Source organism: Festucalex cinctus, chromosome 11 (genome assembly GCF_051991245.1).
Source record: "Festucalex cinctus isolate MCC-2025b chromosome 11, RoL_Fcin_1.0, whole genome shotgun sequence".
NCBI lineage: Eukaryota > Metazoa > Chordata > Actinopteri > Syngnathiformes > Syngnathidae > Festucalex > Festucalex cinctus.
This window is the reverse complement of record NC_135421.1, coordinates 3,076,213-3,099,839: the sequence shown is the minus strand read 5'-3', so window position 1 is coordinate 3,099,839 and position 23,627 is coordinate 3,076,213. Positions and strand designations below refer to the sequence as shown.

Below are 23,627 nucleotides of genomic sequence, written 5' to 3'. Positions count from 1 at the left end.
CCCCCGCCTACTGCCTAGAGCCAGCTGAGATAGGCGCCAGCACCCTCCGCAACCCTTGTGAGGAATAAGCGGTCAAGAAAATGGATGGATGGATAAACCCGGCTACTGTATGGCGAGAAAAAGTCTTAATGCCCAGAAAATCGAAAATACTATGTCAATTATTTTGATATTTTTAGAGGTTGAAATTGGCATGAGTCGAGATGTGCATCTGAATCTTGGTGATGATTCATAGCATTTTTGTGTCACTAAGTGCTTAGTGACTTATATTTGGTACATTTATGGCTGCGCTCATAAGTTTACATACTCCAAGGGTATGTAAACTTTCAAGCACAACTGTATGCTAAGTGATAAACATGTACCAACTATCAAATGGGGACATTAAGTATGATTTCACTGAAAATGTGAAGTATCCCTTTAAATGACTAAACACATGAGCGGCACCAGTGCCGCCGCTACCCCTTTGGGTGCCCTAAGCTTAAAAGTGTGATGGTGCCCCCAAATTTTATTTTATTTTTCTTTGCGGTGTGGGAGGCATTTCTCATGCAACAATAAAAGTTTTCATAGCTTAAAGACCCAACCCCAACCTTTTGTTGGGCCATTGACTGGTTCAAACAAGTTTCTGCAGACCAGCAATCATTCGCAATTCACACGGGTTGGAGTGCTCAAAAGATGATATGATTGCTGCTTTGGCATGGTGGCTGGCTGCACGGCTACTTAGTAGCGGCTAAACTGCTAATGGTACGTCGGCAGCCTGTGCATGCTTTCCACATGTTGTTCCACTAGCTTGTTTCAACGGAATTGTTGTGTTAACTGTTTTTGAGTACTTACCTTGCACAACCCTCTTCATTTACTTCACGAGATACCACCAGAAAAATGACGGGGAAGATCACCAACTTATCGAATCTGTTTCATCTTGGGAAGATGACGCCAAAGCACGGCTTGTTTACTTGCGCGTTTGGTCATTGTTTACTTCTTGTTTCTTTTACTTTCTGTTTATGTCTTCAACTTGCAAACCGCAGGAGAGAGGGGAAACTGTGATTGCTCTGCTCTGATTGGCTGATGTCACACACATTTCCATCGCATCTGATCACTCGCCTGCTCCCAGCTCCATGTCATGATGATATCCATCCATTCATCCATTTTCTTGATTGCTTATTCCTCACAAGGGTCGCAGGGGGTGCTGGAGCATATCTCATCTGGCTTTGGGCAGCAGGCAGGGTGCACCCTGAACTGGTTGCCAGCCAATCGCAGGGCACACAGAGACGAACAACCATCCACACTCACAAGCACACCTAGGGACTATTCGGAGCGCCCAATTAACCTGCCATGCATGTCTTTGGAATGTGGGAGGAGACCCATGCAGGCACGGGGAGAACATGCAAACTCCATCCAGGAAGGCCGGAGCCTGGACTTGAACCTGTGTCCTCAGAACTGGGAGGCGGACGTGCTAACCAGTCAATCACCGTGCCACCCTCATTATGATATCACAATTCTTTTTAATCATGTAGCACGGAGCCCTATTTATATTGCCCTTTGGAAAACAATCGATAGAGTGTGGGATATTTTGAGGCTTATGTGTATACTTTGGGGGGATTTTTTTGTTTGTTTGTTTGTTTGATGAGAAATGTAGGTTGCCATGCAGCTGTTCTGATTTTGGTGCATCTATTACAGAGATTTTTGATCTGGCAAATAAATTATAAAATTATGCCAAGTACCTTCAACAGTTCTCACGTAGTATTTATTTCTGTTTGATACATTGAAGGAGTTTTTCTATGTATGCTTGAAATATCCAACGGTGTAAGAGGTCATTGAACGCACCAAGTTTACTGCCGAACGTGAATGACGTGCTTCGTTTTCTTTTGCTTCTTTCTCTCCATGTATCTCTGAATTGTAGAATGTAAGCACTTTTTCCCCAAAAAAACCTTGTTGATTTAACTGACAATCACGTCTTAAAATTAAAACAAACGTAGTAATCGCATCCAGTGCTTGCACGACGAGCGATACCTACCCCCCCACCCCCAAGCAGGGGTGTTCACGGATGCAACATTCAAGGGCATGCGTGCGCCGTGCCCACAGGCAAATGGGGCCCCACACGGGCGATGGTACCCTACGCACTATGCGGACTCTGCGTATAGGGTGCGGCGGACCTGAGCGGCACGGTGGTTGACTGGTTAGCACGTCCGCCTCACAGTACAGAGTACATGAGGTCAAGTCCGGGCTTCGGTCTTCCTGGGTGGAGTTTGCATCTTCTCCCCGTGCTTGCGTGGGTTTTTTCTGGGTACTCCGGTTTCCTCCCACATTCCAAAGACATGCTTGGCAAGTTGATTGAACATGCTAAACTGTCCCTAGGTGTGATTGTGAGTGTGTGTTCATCTGTGTGTGCCCTGGATTGGCTGGCAAAAAGTTCAAGGTCTACCCCGCCTACTGCCCGAAGCCAGCTGGGATAGGCACCAGCATCCTCGCAACCCTTGTGAGGAAAAGTAAGAAAATGAATGGATGGACTAAACATGTTACCCCCATTCAGCTTCAACATTAACAACAATTTTCAATGTAAATACATACTGTGCCATGACCAGTGTTGGGAATAACTGTTAAAGTATAACGGCATTACTAATGGTGTTAATTTTGTAGTAACGGAGTAATGTAACTAATAGTTTCCCCAAGGGTGCAACCCAGTGTCCGAGAGTCCATTGCAACTCGTGAAATATTATGACAGAACCGTTTTGATGAATAAATGCTTTAGCATTGATTGTAGGAGCCATATAGTATGTTTGGTGGTTTCTTCCTGTTTGGGTTGTGTGCATGTGTTGTGCATGCGGTCAAGGTACGCAGGTGGTGGCGGTGTCACCAGGGGGACTGGTCTTGCTTTTTAGTAAGTGGGCTAACCTGTATAAGGGTGCTTGTGTGTGTCCACTGGCCTTGATTATCAGGTGGGGTGAGTGTGGGGGAAGAAACTTTCCGTTGACTGTACAAAACGCAACTTTGGAATAAAGTGCAACTGTGAAGCATAATTTTGGATTACAACCGTGAAGTGCCACCGACAATGTCACTTCACGCTGTGGAAAGGAAGAGCTGTACGGTCTTATAAGGTACTTTACACGCCAAATTAAGTCAGTGCCTGCTAAAATAGCAAGTCAATTTGGTTCCAAGATGGCGCCCGTCAGCAGTGTCCAACTCCTCACGTCTTAGCCTGCTGTAGCATCGCAACAAACTAGACGCCGCAGTAATGATAATTCATATCATATTCTTATTGGAACTCTTAAAGTATGTTGCCTGTAAAAAAAGAAGTGAGTCAGCTGAATTAACAGAATACATGCACGTCATGGCGGATGGTCGGGATTAGAGATGCTGGATACCACTTTTTTTCTGATGATACTATAGGAGGATCCTTTGTTGACATTTTTTAGTGCATGCGCGGATAGCTGTGTGGCAGAAAACATGGCAGACTATATAGAAACACCATACACGAAGAAAGTTAGCGGGCGAATCGCCGCTATTTAAGCACGTTAATGGCCGAAAGGTGGAGGAGGTTTGCGGAGATGTATTGGCGACAATTTGAAACTATTGAAGGCCCATATTTGACGTGGGATTATGACAAAATTTGGTCCGACTCACCTGTTTCCTGGTCACACATCTGCTTTGGGGACAAATGACTCATATTTAATTCAAAGCCCTGTGCAAAACTGGGTAATTATTCTTCATTGAACTGTAAATCCGTGCGTGCTGGAGTGACATCATGTAGCCGACAAATTCGCCCTTCGGAGGACCCAGCCTTGACACAGGCAGATTATCGCATTACATTTAAGTTTGGGGAACGTCACTCCAAACCAACCCCTCAAAACAATCAACATGCAGTCAACAATCAATAGTTTCATGGAGGAATTATGTCAACAAGCACCACAGCTTATTCTTGATTTATTTTGGGAAATGCAATGACTTTAGCACAGTGAGACTTGTCCTGTGTGTGAGAATTTCAATGGCATCTGGTCTAGTTTTAACAACTGAATATCAGAGCTGACAAAATTCTTCCTTTTCAAATCCAGTCTTGGAGAAACATGCAGTCATTCTACGTAGCATACTAGCATTGTAGCACCTTTAATGGAGCTGTCAGGATGGAACTTACAACTATAGATACTGCGTATACACAAGTGAGATCGGCAGGTATCAAAAGAGATGCAGAATGCATTAGTTATTCGGAGAAGATGAAAATGTGGACATTCAAGTATAAAACTAGGCACCCCCTCCCACCCCCCACTTCTCATTTATAAAAATCCATAATACAATTCTGATATGCCTTTTGATCCTCTGTTCGTAACGCTTGGACGGCTTTGTCACTAGCCTTCACATTTAGCGATCCAGGATAGCCCATTTCAAGACGAGGAACAAGTCAAGGTGGCTGTCGATCGTGCTTGGGAACACCTGAATAAGACCGCAAAACAATATGACTCAGCGGATTTTAGAATGCACAAACTCGATTATTATTATTATTTAATCCTATCCAAATAACAAATACATAGTCACAAGTACTTACCAACAATAAAGTGAGCGTTAGAAACCCGTCAGCATAAGACAGAATACGGGCTTTGAGCGTGAAGTTATAACCTCCCATTTCTTTCCCTATTCGCGGCCCCTCTCGGTGCAAATGCGAGAAAAACAACAACTTTTTTTTTTATCAGGCCCCCAACGGGCCGTACAATTTATGGCACAAGAATTAACCATCTGCTTCTCTTAATCCTCCTCCAAAAGTGTGAAACCATCAAACTCCATGCAAGGCTCTTGCCACACAGTTCCCATGGTGCAACGCCCAAAACATAAACAATACGTCACACAGGATCCTCCTATACTCAACTCTCGAGTAGTTACAATACTGATACCAAATACCGATACCACTTGTACAGGAAATTCTCCAACCAAAAATGACAGATTTTAAAGAAGACCTACAGTATATATCCCAATATATTATTTTCCCTTAAAATTACATGAAATGAATGGCAACTTTATAGTCCTATAATTTCTAAATTCTAGTTCTTGACCGTGAAACTTGGTATCAGCCACCACCGCGAGTATTGATACCTTAACCCATTAAGGCCTAAAGCACCCGGCAAAACATGCTTTTAAAACCAATGGGGGACTTTTGAATTACCCCCGAAAACCTGAGGTTTTCCTGGAAATGCAACAATATTGTCAATGCCTACAAAATAAATGATATCTCAGCTCCTGAAACAGATAGAAACGTAATTCCAAAAACATTTCAGAGCTTACACCTGTGGTGTTAACACAAACCTAAGTTTATTATTAAAAATCTTCAATATATATTTAGAAAAAAAAAATCAACAAATAACTGTTATATCTGTGGGTATATTTACCCTCAACACTGGAGCACACTTGTCATAACCTCGGGGGATTTACTGGTAATTATTTGTCACCTATTCCGTTACAAAGATGTCAAAATATTCAACATCCTCATTGTCTACAAACATATTTCTTAACAATATGACACTGTCAACTGGTTACGCTGATTCGAAGTCCTCCTGTGTGGTCGTCATTTATTTCATAACTCCTGTGAATCTGCATCAGCCATGAATGCGCAAATAAAATTCCAAGACATTTTATCGGCTAAGAGACCAAGAAGTGGTCAAAACAAAACAAAATGACGTCTCCGCTCTTCTGGCTTTAAAGGTAGAAGAGCGCTAGAGCGCTCCCGGCTCTCATGGTAGAAACGTGGCAACGCGCTCCCAGCCATAATGGGATAAAATGAGACTGGTATCGGCACCAATACGATCCCGGTGACGGTAGTACCACCTCATTGGTTAAAGACTAATTTCTTTGCAAAATAAATGAAAAGCATGTTGGAAGTTGTAATGTCTTGTTCTTTTGCAGCCAGAATCTCAATGGCACTCTCTGTGTATATTACAGCATGTGCTAATCAAAATGTTGAAATTATAATGTTGCTGACCTGCAAGTGGTGTTGGGGTACAATGACTGGGCCACAATAGGTGATGTTTGCACAGGCATTCTGGCAGTAGCGATGGGGGTCATCCCTCTTCTTCAAATACTGGTTGGTTGCACATTGTCTGTAGTGGAAAAAGACAGACATAATTACATTTGTACATGTAATATATTTTACAACATAGTAAAATCTTTATACATGATATGCTTAAATAAAAAGCAACACAAAAGTGCTTCGCAAAACAAATGGTCAAAGACAAACATCACTCTTTACCCACCTGCAGTCTCTGAAACCTTGTCAGGAAACACATGTCAAGTAGTTACAGTTTTAAAGGTCCCATATTATTCTACTTTTGTATGTATTTATTTTTTAAATTGAACATATAATCAAGTTGGCTGAAAAATAAAAACTTAAAATAAAAGGCGAACCTTATACAATCAGCAATTAGGCACAGTTTACATGTTCAAAAGGGAGTAGGAAGAAGTTAAAAACTTATCTAGCCCTACCCCTTTTACAACGTATATTTAGACTTATTTCATTATTAATGCAATACTAGGTTAATATTTTTAACAAATAAAATGTATAAAACTGGTCATGTATACAAGTGCACTGAGACATGCGTACATTTGCCAACAACATATGTGCATAAAATTCCTAGACATATACCATAATACATTTATAAATCATATACTCATACTCACATGTACAATTTTCATGCTCTTGTCTGACATAAGTAATTTTTTTTTAACTTTCCTTTTCAACATTTTTTTTTTTAAATTCAGCAAATTAGTTCCATCTTTTCAGATCAATAGTTACTTTTTGGCATCCAATGTAGTTTTAGAAATGTTTGATTACCCATACTGTGGAAAGCAGGGCTTTTTTTCGCAGAGTATTTCAACTCGGGGCCGTTCAACGTTTTACTGGTGTACGCCACAACGCATTTGTCCTGGTCGTACATTTGGTATAGACCCGCACTCAAACAATAATCCGAGAATCCTGCCTCCAAGAAAAATTCCTTGTTGCTATCGGGGTACGCGAGACAGGGGGCGGAGCCCAGCTTTTGTTTTAGCGTGTACATCGCGTTGTTTTGTTCGCCACCACAAGCGAAGGGCGTGTCTTTCCTCAGCAGGTGAGTAAGAGGGCGTGCTATGTCAGCAAAGTGTTCAATGAACTGGCGCGAATAGTTGCACACGCCAAGGAAGCTGCGTAGTTTTGATGTCAAGAAGGCCTTGAATACAGCTGGATTGTGGTTCAATCCAGTTCGGCCCGATCAAGATCCCCGCGTAGTTGACCTTTGTGCGGCACCACCACTGACCTTTCAGGAGGGACAGTTTGGCAGCTGCGGAAGACAGTTGTCCAAGAACGTGGTCGATTTCCACCAAGTGGTCATCCAAAGATGAGCTCCTCATCACAATGTCATCGAAATAAATGAGGTTACCCTGGCAGCGGCGTCAGGGCACGCCTTGTTGAGGAAGATGTTAAAGTCGGCTGGCGAGTTGGCGTAGCCGAATGGACACCGGTTGAAAGTGTACTGTTTGTTGCCAAAGGTGAATGCCAATTTGTATTGATCCCTCTGGGAACCACTGGAATCGTCCAGAACCCCAAAGCCACATCGATGGTGGTGAAGAATTTGGCATCTCGCACCTTGGGAAGTTCCTGTTCAAGTTGTGTCATGGGCCATCGCAAAAGAGGAACCTGCTGGTTCAGTTTGCGATAGTCAATGGTCGGCCTCCATGTGCCGTTTGGTTTCAAGACTGGCCCTTTTCCAGCATGGTGCCGATAGTCTTCTGTACTGGTTCATAGGAGGCTATCGGAATCTTACTGGCGCACAAAAGTTGGAGGAGCATCGGGCTGAGTCGGGATGAGGACCACATGTAGGTCCGTCAACCCGCAGTCCAAGGAGTCCTTGGCAAAAAGGGTGTGTATTTCATTAACACCGTGCGCAAACGTTCACAGTCCTGTTCGGATCGGAGCGCGTCGGCGTGGTGCAAAACTTCTTGGAGGGCTCAAACCTGGAGGTTCTGGTAGTCTATGACGGGTTGAAAGCGAAGCAACAGGTCTTGGCCAATAAGAACTCAATGGGTACCACATAGACCGCGTGAATGAATTCCATGGGGCGAATGGACCAGTGCACCAATGCAACAGAGTCTAGCTTTGTATTAGTAGGTGAAAAGGCACTAAGTGTGCACCGCCGTAGGCAGAGCGGTCGATCGTTAGCTTGTGACACGGCGCGCAGTTGTTCAAATACCGTGTTGGACATCACCGTGATGTCTGCGGCGGGATCTACAAGAGGTTCGTAGGTCAGCGCTCGCTCCAGGGTGACGCTCAGGTAGAATTTACGAGCTATCCCCCTGGTGGTGAGTTTCCCTAAAAGCTGTTGGAACGGTCTCACGTTGTCGGTTGATCGCGATACATTCATACATGGCTGTAGTATTTGGATCAACCTGCAGTACCAATGTCGTTGAGTCAGAAGACTGTTTAGGAGGTGTCTGAGTGTCGGTTTCTGGAGGACCTCTGCTGGTGGGTCACTTCAGTGGGCATCCGGCCGTCGGTTAGTCATAAAGACGGGGTTTTTAGTGAGTCTTTTGACAATTTCAGGAGTGCCTTCAATATGCCGTCGGCAACTGCATTGTGGTCGGTCTCGGAGTCGATTTGGTGGTTCCGGGACTCGCGGCAGAAATTGGTTGCTGTTGCGCGTTTGGTTTTATCACGTTTTGGATTATAGCGTGAATCAGGCTTACCTTTACCAAATTTGGAGTGCCGGTGGTCGTTGTCAGCTTGCTTTTCTTCATCTGATTTCTCGTCACGTGGGTTGTTGGTTTTGGAGCGCGGCTTCCGGGTTCGACAGGTTTGACTTTGATTTAGCCTGGTCTTCCCTTGGAGCATAAAGCTCTCTCAAGCTCCGACGGGGGACCCATGTCCACTTTATAAATTCCTGTGTCGACTACCTTGGGGGTGGACAATTTTAACTTTGCATAGCCCCTAGCTGCTAAGTCACGCAGCTGCGAGCTATTCAGTGTCTGAGGGCACAAGGCCAATCCCAAGTAGTGGTTAAGGTTTTGTTGGAGGTTCCGGACAAACAACGTTTTAAAACCCGGATCCTCCTCCATGTTGGGATCCAGTATAAAACTGGATAAAAGAAGGGAGAGGAAAAAAAAGAAAAACCACAACCGTATAAATAATTCCTTTTGTATTAATTTGACCCAGCAGTATGTTTTGTTGATGCAACCGCGGTGTTGTCAATGTAATAGCTCTCACGCTAGGCAGCGTAGAAGGCTAAAACGCGGTCGGATATTAATATAATAATTAAACACAAGCAGTCATTTAATCCTATGAATGTGTTTAATCAGACACGGATAATTACTATTATACCAACGGTGACTAAAGTCACTCGGTACAACGCTCAAGACGGAAGTCAATAAAAACAAACAAACAATGTGTAGCAACATTGAATTAGACCACCAGCGTCGCAGCAGTAGGGGGCAGTTGTCAGTGTTGACAGAGGAGCAAGCTCAATGTGTGATTCTGTCACCTCAAACACTTATCTGATGACACCGGCAGCTGTCAGCCTGCGAGACTGTCACTCCCTTTCGGGGCTGCCTCGAGGCGAAGAAATGGGGGGGTACTCAACTCCACTACGCTGCAAGCCACACAGCTCAAAACTTCACAAGGACTATGGCGCCGCCTCGTGGAAATGTGTACACTGTACAGGTATGCGGCTAACGTCTTAGCGCCCTGTTTTAATCCGCTCGCCAAGAGCTGAAAATTCGAGTGGGCGGCTAACAGAAAGCTCAAGCACGACTCACTCTCCCACCGGCTAAGTGTAGGAGGACACGGGGAAAATGACTTAGTCGTCGTTACGTTGCTAATTAAGTGAAATAAGTACCCGTTTGTTCACTAGCAGGCCAAAGTGGTGTATATGTTTTATTTGTATTTTATGATTTTCTATATTTTGTAAAGCTTAGTTTATTTCATTGTATACCCACTTTCATTTCCACTTCCATACACTCACTTGGTAGAGTGCATTGTTCAGTAACCTGGAGGTTGCGGGTTCAAATCCCACCTCGGACTGTACATTGCAAATAAATCCAGCATCAATTTGCGAAGGGATATAGATGTATCCCAACTGACTGTGAATGCTTCCTTTTTTGCAAACATACTGACATTATAAACTGCACTTAAATCACAGAAATATCACTTGATATGACAAAACGAAATTCTGAAAATGTTTTTCTTTTTCTCGTTGGCTGATAAATTCGCCTTTTGTTAGTCTGATGATCCATCCATTGTCTAAGCCACTTACTCCTCACAGGGGTCGCGGGGGTGCTGGAGCCTTTCCCGGTCGGCCTCGTACAGTAGGCTGTGTGCACCTTGAACTGGTTGCCAGCCACTTGCAGTAGTCCGATGATGATCATAAATAATGTTGTGAATGGAACGCTGCTGAAGTGACGTGACTTTAAGGTGCCATCTGATTGGCTGAGCAGTTGTGTTTTGTGCCAAGTAGACTGACATACTTGTGTGCTGATTTTAGCTGAAGTTTGCTGATAATCCCATTTTTTCAGCACCAGCAACAAAAGATATGAAAGAGGAGTATAGACATTGCTTATAAATAGATAAATTTAAAAAACTTTAGTATACTTGTAATTTATGGTAGGTGACTACTGCTGACTGCTGACTGAGAATATGATGGATGGATTTGTATTTGTTATTTAACTACAAGTTACTAAATAATTACTAATAATACTACTACTGTTTCTACTACTACTACTACTACTACTACTACTATTACTAATAATTAATAGGTAATTGCTTTGTAATTTTCATGGAATTTATCTTTTTATTTCCTTCACTAGCATTCAGCTACTAGCATTCAGCTATTAAAATTCAGCTTTCAGCAATCCCACGCAATTTCTTCAGTAATTGCACTTAGTCTAGTTATTATCGGTGTTGTCTTTCCTTGTGTAAAGCACATTGAGTTGGCCTGTGTATGAAATGTGCCATACAAATAAACTTGTCTTGCTTTGCCTTGCCTTGATGCCAGTTTCATCTCTCAGTACCCAACGAGTCAACTTTAGGTTGCCAGCCAATAGCAGGGAACACATAGACAACCAACCATTCACATTCGAAATCACACATAGGGACAATTTTAGTGTGCTCACCTGCTGAGAAGAATCGGGCCGACCCTGCGTCTCACAACGAAGGCTTTCTGCATGTAATCAATTGCCTGAGGAAACAGCTTATCCTAAAGGGGAACACAATTGGAGGTATATGGAGCATATATGGAGGGTACTAGTGTAGGTCAGAAAATTAGAATATGTAGGACAAGTTTCAAATTTGAATCATTTGTTTCAAAAAGTGAAACTTGCATGTTACATCAGTTCAAATCACACAGAGTGAAATATGTCCAGCCTCAATTTGTTTCAATTTTGATGATTATGGCAGAAAGACAAAATAAAAGTATGATGTCTCACAAAATTAGAATTAATTTCATTTCATTCATTTCCGGCAACAATTTAAAGTTGAACACAAGAAAAACAATTAATACTGTACTTTCATAATCAAAACAATATATGTAACAGGAAAAAAATGAGAGAACATGGAAAAAATTTGATTTTGCCTAAAAGGAAGTGGGGAGAAGAAAATTTATTTAATCCTATGCGCATCTCAATTCAATTCAATTCAATTCAATTCAATTCAATTCAATTCAATATAACTTTATTTATCCCCTTGGGACAATTAAGAAACACTGACACTGTTTAGAGATTTTTTGGACCTTGAACATGGGAGTTATTAATCATTTACTCTTTCTGGACAAATGGAATTTTAAAGGCAATATTTGATGCCCTGCCCCCGTCATATAGTATTCCGAAAAGTCAAGATTTTTTTGCCCAGTTGTTGTCTCGGTTCTTGAGATGATACATGCTAAGTTTGAAGTCAATCGGATGAAAACTGTTTGCAAAGGGGCAAAAAGTATGACCACAGTGAATGGGCCAAAATTGGCCATTAAAAAATTCATAGATCACTTCCTGTACATTTTAGCTACATGGTACCAATAGACTTTTTTTGTGTGTCTCGGGGTGCTACACGTGTAATAATGTAATGAAAATCAATAGGGTCCTCGCAGCGGTAGCTGCTCGAGCCCTAATAAAAATCTACTGTGATAAAATCCAACACCACAAATAGTGGTGAAGGTAGTGAAATATTTTGTGCTGCATGCAGGTGCTATCACTTAAAGACCAAATGTGAAGTAATTTCATAAAATACCATATAGGGTCACAATTGAAGCATTGAAACACTGTCTAACAAATAAAGGATGAAAAAATAATTTATATGTTATATATTTGACAAAATAATCGCTTTTCCGAAGTTCGAGCCTGGCGGGCGACAAACCCGGAAGTGATACGTCACACCGGGAACAGCGATGGCAGCGCTCCATGCAGACGCTATACAAAGCCACTCAAACGTCGATTCAGACAGCGATGTCAGCGATAGGTTGAGCGAAAATGAGGAGAACCAAGTTTTTAAAGAGTTGGAGGAAGAGGAGGAGGTTGGCATTTTATACGTTGGACCTTACATGTACGAGCCAGATGCTAATCAGGATGCTGATAATGCGCCCAGACACCTGACATGGAATGGAGACAAGACCCGTCAAGATTACAAGATGGGTAAGATATATATATATATATATATATATATATATATAGGCAGTGGTATTTTTTTATGATTTGAAGATGCCAGCATTTGCACATAATTTTATATTTTTGTCTGATGACATTTAAAAAAAAAAAAAATCAGACTTTATGCTCAAGCAGTTACTCAGTACTTGAGTATTCTTTTCAGCATTTTTTTTTACTTGTACTTGAGAGATTTATCAAAGACTATTTCTTACTTTTGTTCATGATTCCGTTGTAGCGATAATTGGGTCGTCTTTTGGACGAATTAATAATCTGGACGTTACAGAGGTAAATTATATTTACCTCGATAACCTCTAGGGGCACCACGTTGGTTTTGCTTTGGGTTAACAGGAGCAAACAACGACCAAAATCCTTCTTTCATCAGTCATTTATAATCTAAAGTCGCCACACTCGATATTCAGTGGTTCGTTGTACTAACAAAAGAATAATAATCCACTCGGAAACACAGATGACTTAGGCGGAATAGAGTTAATAAAACATGCATTTATTCACGATTGCTACACTACAGAGTCCAAACCCTGCCTATCTAACTATTCTACCATCAGAAGAAAAGAAATAAAATAAAGCTAATGAAAATAAGGAAGGAATGCGAATGAATAAGGAAACAGGGAAAAGAGAAATTTGACCTGCCAGATCTGTGATATGTTTCAAACGTAAGTGGCACACAGTGGATACGCCGAGCTAGAAATCAAACGCACACTTACGAGAATCGTTTGCGTCGAAGCGAGCAAAAGGGTCTTGTGAAAAAGGGGGGAAAATAGTCAATGTTCGTTCCAAAAGGAAAGAAAATCAAAAAAAAAAAATTTAATCCACAGGTGAGCAAGGGAACCGCTCGGGGGCTGACGTAGTTGCGCGGCTCGTCCCTTGATTGGTCGGCGACTCGGCGAGGTTGATTCTCCGGCAAGGTTGGTTCTGCCGGACAGCTGTCCGACTCCAGGTGTTGGAGCTCGGTCCGCTACGCGCCTGCGTACGGGGAAGGCCAGCCGTTGGAGGTGAGCTAGCACCGCGGCGGGGCGCCACCGAATAGCAGGTGGTGCGGAGCGGCTTAGGTGCACAACCTTGAGTCCGGCGGTACGTAGCAAGTGTACCCCGGGTCCGCTGAGCTCGCCGCTGGCGGGCAATCACCGATGGTGAAGAGAAAAAAAAAAGAAAAAAAAGGGAGTAAAAGAGTCTTTGGGGTCAGCGTTGCAGTTTGCACCTGCTTTGGCATGGCGTGGAGCGAGTGTCTGCTCTCGGCAACGGTTGCTGCCAGAAAGAAAAAAAGGCCACGTGGTTGGGAAGTTTCTTGGAACAAAGAGTTCGAGCAGGCTGGGACACTTGCAGGTCGTTAGCCTGAGGATGATGATGTTGGAAGAGGCAAGCGAGGGGGTCCCCTCGTCTTTTTAAAGTCTATGGGCGGGGCTTCAGTAGGTGGTGGCACACCCTTCTGTTCACTCGCGCAGACTTTAAAAAAAATTATTAAAGGGATTAATAATTTGGCATTAAATTTGGTCAGTCTGGCAAATCAGTTTTCCCACACAACCCGCTTAACACACATCGTAATTAATGCATCATAAACTAACTTGTGAGGTAACTTCTACTTGTCTAATCTGACTGAACTGAAAGATATTGATTATCTTTCATTCTTTATGGAGTACAAATGAAATAGGATGTTCATACACACAAAGACATAACATGAATCATTCGTAGTTCAGTTATCTGTCAAGAATTATCATGGTATAAATGTGTGAAATGCGGTCATTTATATGAATTGTCACTAAGGATAGTTCCAAGTTTCACCACTTGACGGTGCTGTTGCTCCGTCTAGACGTTCCAGGAGTGCCCGTTTGGAAGGGCGAGACGCCAGAATATCCTTTGTGATTGATAAGAAGTCATGAACATTCCTCTGATCAGTCGTTTCTGTATTCCAAATCATTGGAGCCATTTGTTCGGGCTCCGAGAAGACGGGCTTGAAAACACTCCTTCGGCAGACGCATAAATTCCTTTGTCACCTGGTCAGCGGCTTCAAAAGAGCTTTGTTGGTGGTTGGGTGACCACCTGCAGAGCTAACCAAGCTTAGATCCTGTCTGGGCAGTGGAATATTTATGCAACTGCAGAGAATTTGCTTTAGAAGAAGCAAACTTAAAAAAAATTAGAGAGCAGACTGGGCCATAGGCAATAGTTGTTACACCGTCCACGTACTTGTATATTTTGAAACAAATGTTTTCATAAACAGAATTATTGATTGATTGGGATAGCAATACACTCATGGTGTCATCGCTCAGTATTTTACTATTTTTTACTTTTTATTTTTTAATATAAATTTCAGGTGTACTTGTGGTAATTGCCAGCAAATGCCTACAACTGTAGAATGTGTTTGCTGCCATGAAATTCAAGAAGTAGTGACTACGTCTACAAGGAGAGGAACACTTCAATCAGGTACTGGACTGCGTCACTGATCATCCTGGATTCAATGCTGTGTGCCTGGACCCATATGGATTATAGGTGGCATGGTTGACCTACAAGCAGCAGTACAAAGGCAAGGCATTTGATGGGCCACAGGATGCCAATTATAGACATATTGCCTACAGACAATTGGTGCGCTGGTGTTGGAAGTTTCTTGGTCTGGACAACCGTGTTCTGCTCCCAGCATGTTGCAGTCCGGGACGACTCGGTCCTTTAGGCCCACATTGCGAGGGGGCTCCCTTGTTCCTAAGGGACTCCCCTCCCAACCTCGAGGTGTTCAGTATATCGCCTCAAATTTGGAGGTCAACAATGTTGTGGTATGTTTCTTTTTCTTATTGTTGTTCTGTATTGTTAAGACCAACACTGTTTTTTCAATTAAGCCATCCAGCAATAATGTTTTTCTGTATTTATTTTTTGTGTATTTCTGGGAGGAGAAATGAACCAACAGAAGTATAATGTAGTAACACTAAACTTGAATGCGTTGTCAAACTCTGTTAAACGGAGTGAAGTTATAGCTAAAATGAAACGTGAAAAACAGAATGTAATCCTTTGGCAAGAGACTCACCTTAGCAACGAAGAGCATGATAAGCTAGAAAAAAAAATAATGGGTTACAAACATACATACTATTCCTCCTCTAAGAAAAGTAATTCAAGGGGAGTGGTAATTCTTATCTCTAATAGGATTAGTTTTCAGTTCTCCTCCCAGATCAAGGATAAGGAAGGATGTTCTATTTTGGTAAAGGGTTTTATTGATCATAAGGAGGTGACGTTTTGAATGCTTATAGGCCTCCAGGGAGGGACAAGCAGTTGATTAAGAAGGTTTTTGATATAATATGCACAGAGACATCTGGTGTATTGATTTGTGGGGGGGACTGGAACATCACTTTACAACCACTCTTCACACTCTTCACATAGGTTAAAGAAACGGTCCCCTGAAATGCGGTATGTTAAAAAACTTAAGAAGGAATTGGGTATTTTAGACGTGTGGAGAGATTTACACCCAGGTGAAAGAAAATTCACTTTTTTTTCCCACCCACACTTAACATTCTCTAGACTGGATTATTTTTTTATGTTTAACATGGATAGGCATAAGGTAATTGGAGTTAAGGATGAGTCGGCTCATTATTTATCTTTGCATCTGGATAACAAACGAAAAGAGACACTTTGGAGGCTTAATAAGAGTTTCCTTAATGATAAGATAATATTGATCTTAAAAGGAAACAAGATGCCAGGGGAAGATGGTTATCCAGCAGAATGGTATAAAATCTTGAGACCTTTCATAACACCACTCTTGAAATCTTGTTTCAATTATGTTCTGGGAGGCGGAACACCGCCACCATCTTGGAAACGTGCCTCTGAATGTAGTTCTTACAGGCCAATATCAATTTTAAATACAGACTATAAAATCTTTGCAACGATAATGGCTAAACATCGAGAAAATATAATCCCCGAACTAATAGACACAGATCAAACAGGATTTGTAAAAAATAGGCAAACGCATGATAATGTGCGACAAGCACTTCGCCTTCTCAATTACATGAAGGCTAAGAAATCAATAGTTCTTAGCCTGGACGTGGAAAAAGCGTTTGATTCGGTCAGGTGAGAGTTCTTATATCTAGTTTTAAAACGTTTTGGCTTTTGTGAACAGATAATTAAATGTCTAGGCTCTTTGTACTACTCCTCGACGGCCAGAATAAAAGTGAATGGGGACCTTTCTCACACGGTTTTTCTTGAACGAGTTTGCCGACAGGGCTGCCTGCTCTGTTCGTCCTCTTTATTGAACCACTGGCTCAGGCCATAAGAGAGTGTGTGGGCATCCAAGGTGTCAATATACATGGTTCAGACCATAAGGTTAGCTTATACGCGGATGATGTTTTGGTGACCATTACCAACCCAGAGAGCAGCTTACCAACATTGATATCTGTACTTAACAAGTTTGGTTCTTTTTCAGGATACAAATTAAACTACCATAAAATGCAGATTATTACTTTTAATTATAACCCAAGCAACTCTGTCAAAGGACTCCTACAGGGCAACTGGAGTAACAACATGATGAAATATTTAAGGGTACAGCTACCCAAAGATTTGAGGGACATTTATACACATTACTATATTCCCCTTAATAATAACATTAAGGCTGACCTGAACCGTTAGTCTCTTTTGCCAATGACAATGTATAACAAAATTGAGATGGTAAAAATGATATTACTCCCTAAATTACTTTATTTATTCCTGGCTTTGCCTGTGGAAGTGCCCTCTAAGCAATTTGCTGAATGGAATAAAAATGATTTCTGGTTTTGTTTGGGGTCAGAAAAAAACAAGAATACGATTTGAGATATTGCAGTTACCCAAAAATGAAGGTGGTATGGCTTTTCCTTGTTTAGAAAGTTATTATAAAGAAGCACAATTGAGAGCTTTGGTCGCCTGGTGCGACCCTACTTGTGACGCTAAGTGGAAGGAAATCGACCAATTTAAACTTAATGATAAGACAACGGAACTTGATGCAAGAATTTTGCGTTGGCCAGCATATGATTCCAACTTTGTCCCAGCAAAACTTGATGGCAAACAATGGTGCAGCAGTGGTATAACCGCTTACTGGGGAATAACATCAGAGGACGGTCTTGGTACATTTCAACAATTATCAGAAAAGTATGATTTAGGAAAAGGGGACTTTTTTAGGTACTTACAGTTACCACTTCAAGTTCCGATCAGTGGAAGGAATTTACATGGAAAAATATCATGCGTTTCTTCATCACTCCACGAGTAAGGGAACTTCAAAGTAAAAATCCAGAAGATGGCAAATGTTAGAGAAACTGTGGGAGAACGTCAGCGGGTCATTTTCACATATTCTGGGAGTGTACGAAAATTACACTTTACTGGGCCAAAGTGATTGAAACGGCCAATCAACTCTTGGGGCTAAGACTGGAAGGGGACTTTAGATTATTTTATCTGGGCAACATCCCAACTGAGTTACAGAAAGAAGACAAGTACCTACTACATATATTACAGGCTGCAAGTAAAAAGGCCATTACTCGGAAATGGTTGAAAGAGGAACCGCCAAACAGAACAAACTGGATGGACATTATGCGAGACATTTATACAATGGAACAGTTAACTTTCTCTCTCATACGTTGCACTGTCAAATGTAAAAAATATTGGAAAAAATCGATATCTTTTGTTGATAAGTGACTACTCAAATTGTGAATATTATAGACTATTGATGATAAGGATATTGGATTATATTGCTCGATGGCTTAATTTCTACTTTTTTTTTTTACTTTTCTTTTCTCTCTCCCTGATTGTTATGTCGGTCTCTTGATTTTTGTCAATTACAGTTGATTGTTCTTGAAAAAACTAATGAAGACAAAGTTTTAAAAAAAAAAAGAAATATATTCCGGAACACACTTCCTAGTTGCCCTGCACAGTGCCTCAGGACTCGGCTGCTGTGAGCTCCTCTCCCTCATCCTCGTGAGGGCGCTCACCACATCCTCAGTCCTGAAGGTGATTGCAGAGCTGCCAGGTTTGAGTGAGCTGGATACATTTGTCAGATTCAATACTGGTGTAGAAGGTATTGAGGTCATCAGGGACAGTTCTGTGGGTGGTGACCGCCGTGTTTACAAAGACCATGGTTTTAAGATCCTGCCTGGCTGAGCAGAGATCCCCTCTTGTGAATTTTTACTCCACTTTGCGTTTATATTCCAGCTTGGCAGTTTTTATAGCTTCTTGACCTCCCTGTTGATCTCCTTTATGTCCAAGGGAGAGCCAGTAAAGAAAATCCTCTTCTTTTTACGAAAGATTTCCTTGAGCTCCTTCGTATTCCAGGGTTTATTGTTTGGATAGATAGGTAGAGACAGTTTTTACAGGAATAATACTGTCCACACAGAAGATGATGTATGATGTCACCGTGTCAACTTTTCATTTCTGACACAATCATCAGAGGAAGAAAGGAGGCTGTCCCAGTCAGTGGCTTCAAAACATCCTTGAAGAGTGAGAATACTTTCCAGTGTCCATTGCTTCATGTCTTTGGTGACCTTCTTAATCCTCCTCATGACAGGAGTGTAAGCATGAGCCAGCAGGATCGTGTAGTGGTCCGCCAATCCGACAGGGGGAGGGGTAAGGCCTTGAATGCATCTAGTACAGAGTCATAACATTTGTCCAGAGTCTTCCCATAATGAGTGTTGCATGTAACATACTGTTGAAAACCATTAAGAGAATTGCCGGGTGAGCAATGGCTGAAATCACCCAGGATGAACTTGGGGGAATCTGAGAACAACTGTTCCATTTTATGCAGAGTGTTAGTAAAGGGCTCCGTAGCTTTGGCTGCATTGGCTCTGGGGTGAATGTATACCAGGATAATAAAAAAAAAAAAAATGTGGAAATTCTCTTGGGAGGTAGCAGGGACGCTGGGAAACAACCAAAAGCTCGATGTCAGTGTTGCACAACTTCTCCCTCACATTGATTGTAGAGGCACCAGCTCGTGTTTACATACAGACACATGCCAACGCCATGTTGCTTATCTCTGTCCAGACGAAGGGAAAGTGTAGCCTACCATCGTCATCTCTGTTGTTTAACCACGATTCTGTAAATGCCATAACGGAGGCAGTGCTGTACTCGTACAAGTGATTAACACAGGCTTGCACCTTATTACGAAGGGATCGCACATTGTCCAGGATAATGGACGGGAGCGCCGTTGTTGTTCATTCTGGCTGTCACGCCCCCCTTCTTTAATCCCTTCCTGGTTACCTTTACTTTGCGATCTGAGTTGTACTGGATAATGAAGTTTCTATGGAGTCTCTCCTCCGGAAAATAGTCTGTGGGAGTGGGGCGAAAAGGCCGAAGTACGGGTTGCAGCCGCTGCTGAATGAGGAAATCTCTGGAGTAGTTAAGCCGCACGACCATAGCGGTAGAATCCAAACTCACAAAAAAATAAATAAATAAATAAATAAACAATTAAAAAATTAAAAAAAACATCAAAGAGGAACATTAGGTCCAGAAAAGAATGCAAAAACTGCTCAGCTTGCATGCTAGCCGGTCGATCACACGAGCAGCGGCCTGACCCGGAACAGCAAGTATGATAAGATATTTCCCACAAGTTACAGTATTGCTATCTTAAGAAAACAGCTTATAAAGGAACATGATGCAAGTTTCTGAGTTTGTGCAGATTTGACGACCCCTCTGGCGAAAAGCGGATTGGAGGCCAGCAGTGTGCATGTCCTTGTACGAACAAACCTACACGTTAATTGAACAAATGTCAGCATGGAGCGCAACGCCTTTTTCAGCGGCTTAATAATGTCTAAGAAACGTATTGATCTGCAAGTTACTTTGTTAGAAAACACAAGAAGGATTTGCTGGCCACTTACACTTGTTTAAAGCATGCAACGTCTCATCATTCATGCATTCACCAGGCAAATTGCCAGAGTGCCAAGACTAGTTAGTGTACGAACAATCGCAAGGTCTACCGCAGAGAATATTATAGAGAAAATATATATATATATATATATATATATATATATATATATATATATATATATATATATATATATATATATATATATATATATATATATATATATATATATATATATATAGAGAGAGAGAGAGAGAGAGAGAGAGAGAGAGAGAGAGAGAGAGAGAGAGAGCGCAAAAGAGTGTGCATGCGCCTTATGTCACGCTCAGGCAGATTTGTACCCGCATCCCGCATCATTATTTGACTCGACAGGAAAATAGGGGCAACAGCCATCGTGACACACAAGGTTGGGAGGGTTACTTTTAAAATGTATTCAGTTACAAGTTACCTGCTAAAAAATGTAGTTAGTAACGTAATCCAAGTACCATAATATTAAAGTAATGTAACTTGATTTTTTGGATTACTTTTTGGATTACTCCAATACCAAGTATGCTCATGAAGACAAAACAAACGGTGGATGAGTTTGGTTTTTGGATTTTTTTTTTTTTTTTTTTTTTTTAGGTAGGTAGGTAGGTTGGTTGAAGGCCATGCACTGTTTTCGAACTGTCACTGAAAGCCACCACACCTCACAGACAGAAAGACAAACAGACAGACAGACACACACACGCACCCCTGCACACGCACCCCCCCCCCCCCCCCCCCACACACACACACAGCCCCCCCCCCCCCCCACACACACACACACGTATGTGCGTATGTGCATTCACATGCATGTTTGCATGCATGTACGGTACATGTGATACTTCTTACCTTCACCAGTCTTCTCTTGATTGCAGGGAGCCTGCAGGGAAACATCATTAGTTTGAGTCAAGCTAAATTACTTATTAGGCCCTGCTAATAACTGCTGTGGGGTCTCTCTTCTAATTGTACAACCCCCCCCTTAAAAAAAAAACACACAAAAAAAAAAAAAACACCTTCCCTAAACACCATTTAAGTCTGAAAACTTAAAAATTACACTATGGGAGTTAAAATGATCCCCCGCAAATTTAACTCTTGAATTTTAACTCCAATTTTTGCTGTGTAGTATTAATTGATTTTTCCTGTATATTACAGAATGACAGACAAACCTTCCTGTTATTGACTGTGAAGACTTTCTCTCTCGGGCCAACACATGGACGCTAAAGCATGCTTCTTTTACTAACCGAATTGATCACAGCAATGCTCTGCTTTCTGGTCTTCAGAAAAAGAACCTTTCACACTTAATATTGTATCGTGATGTTTGGATATCGTTACATCCCTTGTAACGATTATCGGCCGGTTGCAACTTTTTGCAACCTCAGTTCCAAAGGAACTCCACTCCTGTGTCCTGGACATGCCACCGTGGGGGGTGGGGAGGACAAGAACATCCCCCACAAACAGCCACACATGTTCTGACTGACATGTGCACACGCACACACTCACAAGTCAGAACAGTAAAAGCCTTCTTAGAAACTTGACTTTCTTATTTTGCAACAGAACAATGAATTATGAAATGTTATGTTTGCCATTTGTGAAATGTTGACTCCATGAAATGTCATGAACATGTTCCATTGCAGTGGCAGATTCTCCACTAAACTTTCATGTGTATGCACGTTTTAACAGTGTAAGCTAGGTAACATTTTATTTGAGGTATTCAACTGTACGTGTTGCATTGATTGAATTCGGACCTTAGAATCTCAACAAACATGGGATCCAGATTCAATCTGATTAGTCTCTACCAAAACCCTCTCCAAGCTGGTAACTTTCCACTTTGGTCAGTCGGGACCCCCTGGTGTTGAGGCCGCCGCCCTCCCAATTTAAAAGCACGCTCCCTGCTTGCATCTTTCTCTTTTCGCTGCTCTTTGGCTCCGCTTTTTCGCTGCTTCTCTTTCCTGGTCTCCATCGGCGCGGCTGCCAGACAAAGGGCTAGCCCAGCTAGCTTAACCTCCAGCACACGGCAATGAACAGAAGCCATCGCGTGTAGCGACAGGCGCAGCGAAACACGCTGCTTTTAGTCCCTGCAAAGGCTCAACGGATGGTGCTTTTCCCAAGCACCCTGAGGCCTCCACCAAGAGGGCCTCTCCCCAGCCAGCAGGTTGACCCCGTGACGCTCAGTTGGCCAGCCGGACGACCTGTCTCTCCCTCTCCTGAACTGAACCTTCTCCATTCTATCTTCAAACGGGCTTGGCGAGTCTCCATCCGGGGTCCTGCTTCTCAGATCAACCCCATCTGTAAGTGCAACTTTGCAGGCCTTCGCCCTAGTACAAATTGGTGCAAACTAGGTTGATTGTGGGTCCCATGTTGGTTGATTCAAGAAATCCATCACCTTGGTTAAGACCGTTTCTCTTTTCTTCTTTTCTTCCCCTTTGATTATTTTTATTATTTTAGTTCTTGTTTCATTTCCTATCATAGTAGTTAGTTTTGCTTCTTTAAATTCTAAGTAGATTATCCCACCTAGGTTAGAGAATAAACGTGCACAAAACTCAACCCCTGGTTTACTGTGTGTGTGTTTCATCAATTTATAGTGACCTCTAAGCTGAACAAAGAACTCACAAAATTGTAGTAAGGCCACAACCTTCATTTTAATGACTGATTCAACGAGGTTCTCATCTGTTATCCTGATAAAATTATCAAAAAGAGATGTGGTGCTCCGCAGGCAAGCTCAACTTAATTTAAATATTAAGTTTGAGTCTCCTTCAATTAATGAGCCAATTGATTATTGATTTAATAATTAACAATTATTGATTTAATAATTAATTGGACCGATTTCCCTTACATATGTTTTAAATTTTACAAAAATTTTCAGAAATGTGAAGATTTGTCTAAAAATATGTAAAAAAATAAAAAATAAATACAAAAAGAATCGTGATAAAATCGAGATCATGAATTTATTTGTAAAGAATCGTGATCCAACATTTTTACCATATCGCCCACCCCTACTTGTGGCGCATACCCACTAACAACATCGATCATCACACCTTCAATTCCTAGCTTTAGTCTCGTTACCCTATCTGACACTTTTTTTTTTTCTTTTTTTTTTTTTTTACCTCCAGGACATTCTTAAAAAACTCCTCCTTCACGATAACTCCAACTCAATTTCTCTTCCTATCTA

General features: G+C 41.8%; 1 protein-coding gene across 6 annotated transcripts in view; it reads right to left on the bottom strand.

Annotated features, from left to right (window-relative positions):
• Positions 1–23,627, bottom strand: part of lmln (leishmanolysin-like (metallopeptidase M8 family)) — a 216,887-nt gene that overhangs the window by 173,078 nt on the left and 20,182 nt on the right. For all 6 annotated transcript variants that reach the window (XM_077536284.1, XM_077536288.1, XM_077536286.1 and 3 more), the window contains exons 3-5: positions 21,308–21,338; positions 11,110–11,192; positions 5,957–6,074 (exon numbers count right to left, since the gene is read on the bottom strand). In XM_077536284.1, the coding sequence (XP_077392410.1) occupies positions 5,957–6,074; positions 11,110–11,192; positions 21,308–21,338 (232 nt within the window). The remainder of the gene's footprint in view (positions 1–5,956; positions 6,075–11,109; positions 11,193–21,307; positions 21,339–23,627) is intronic.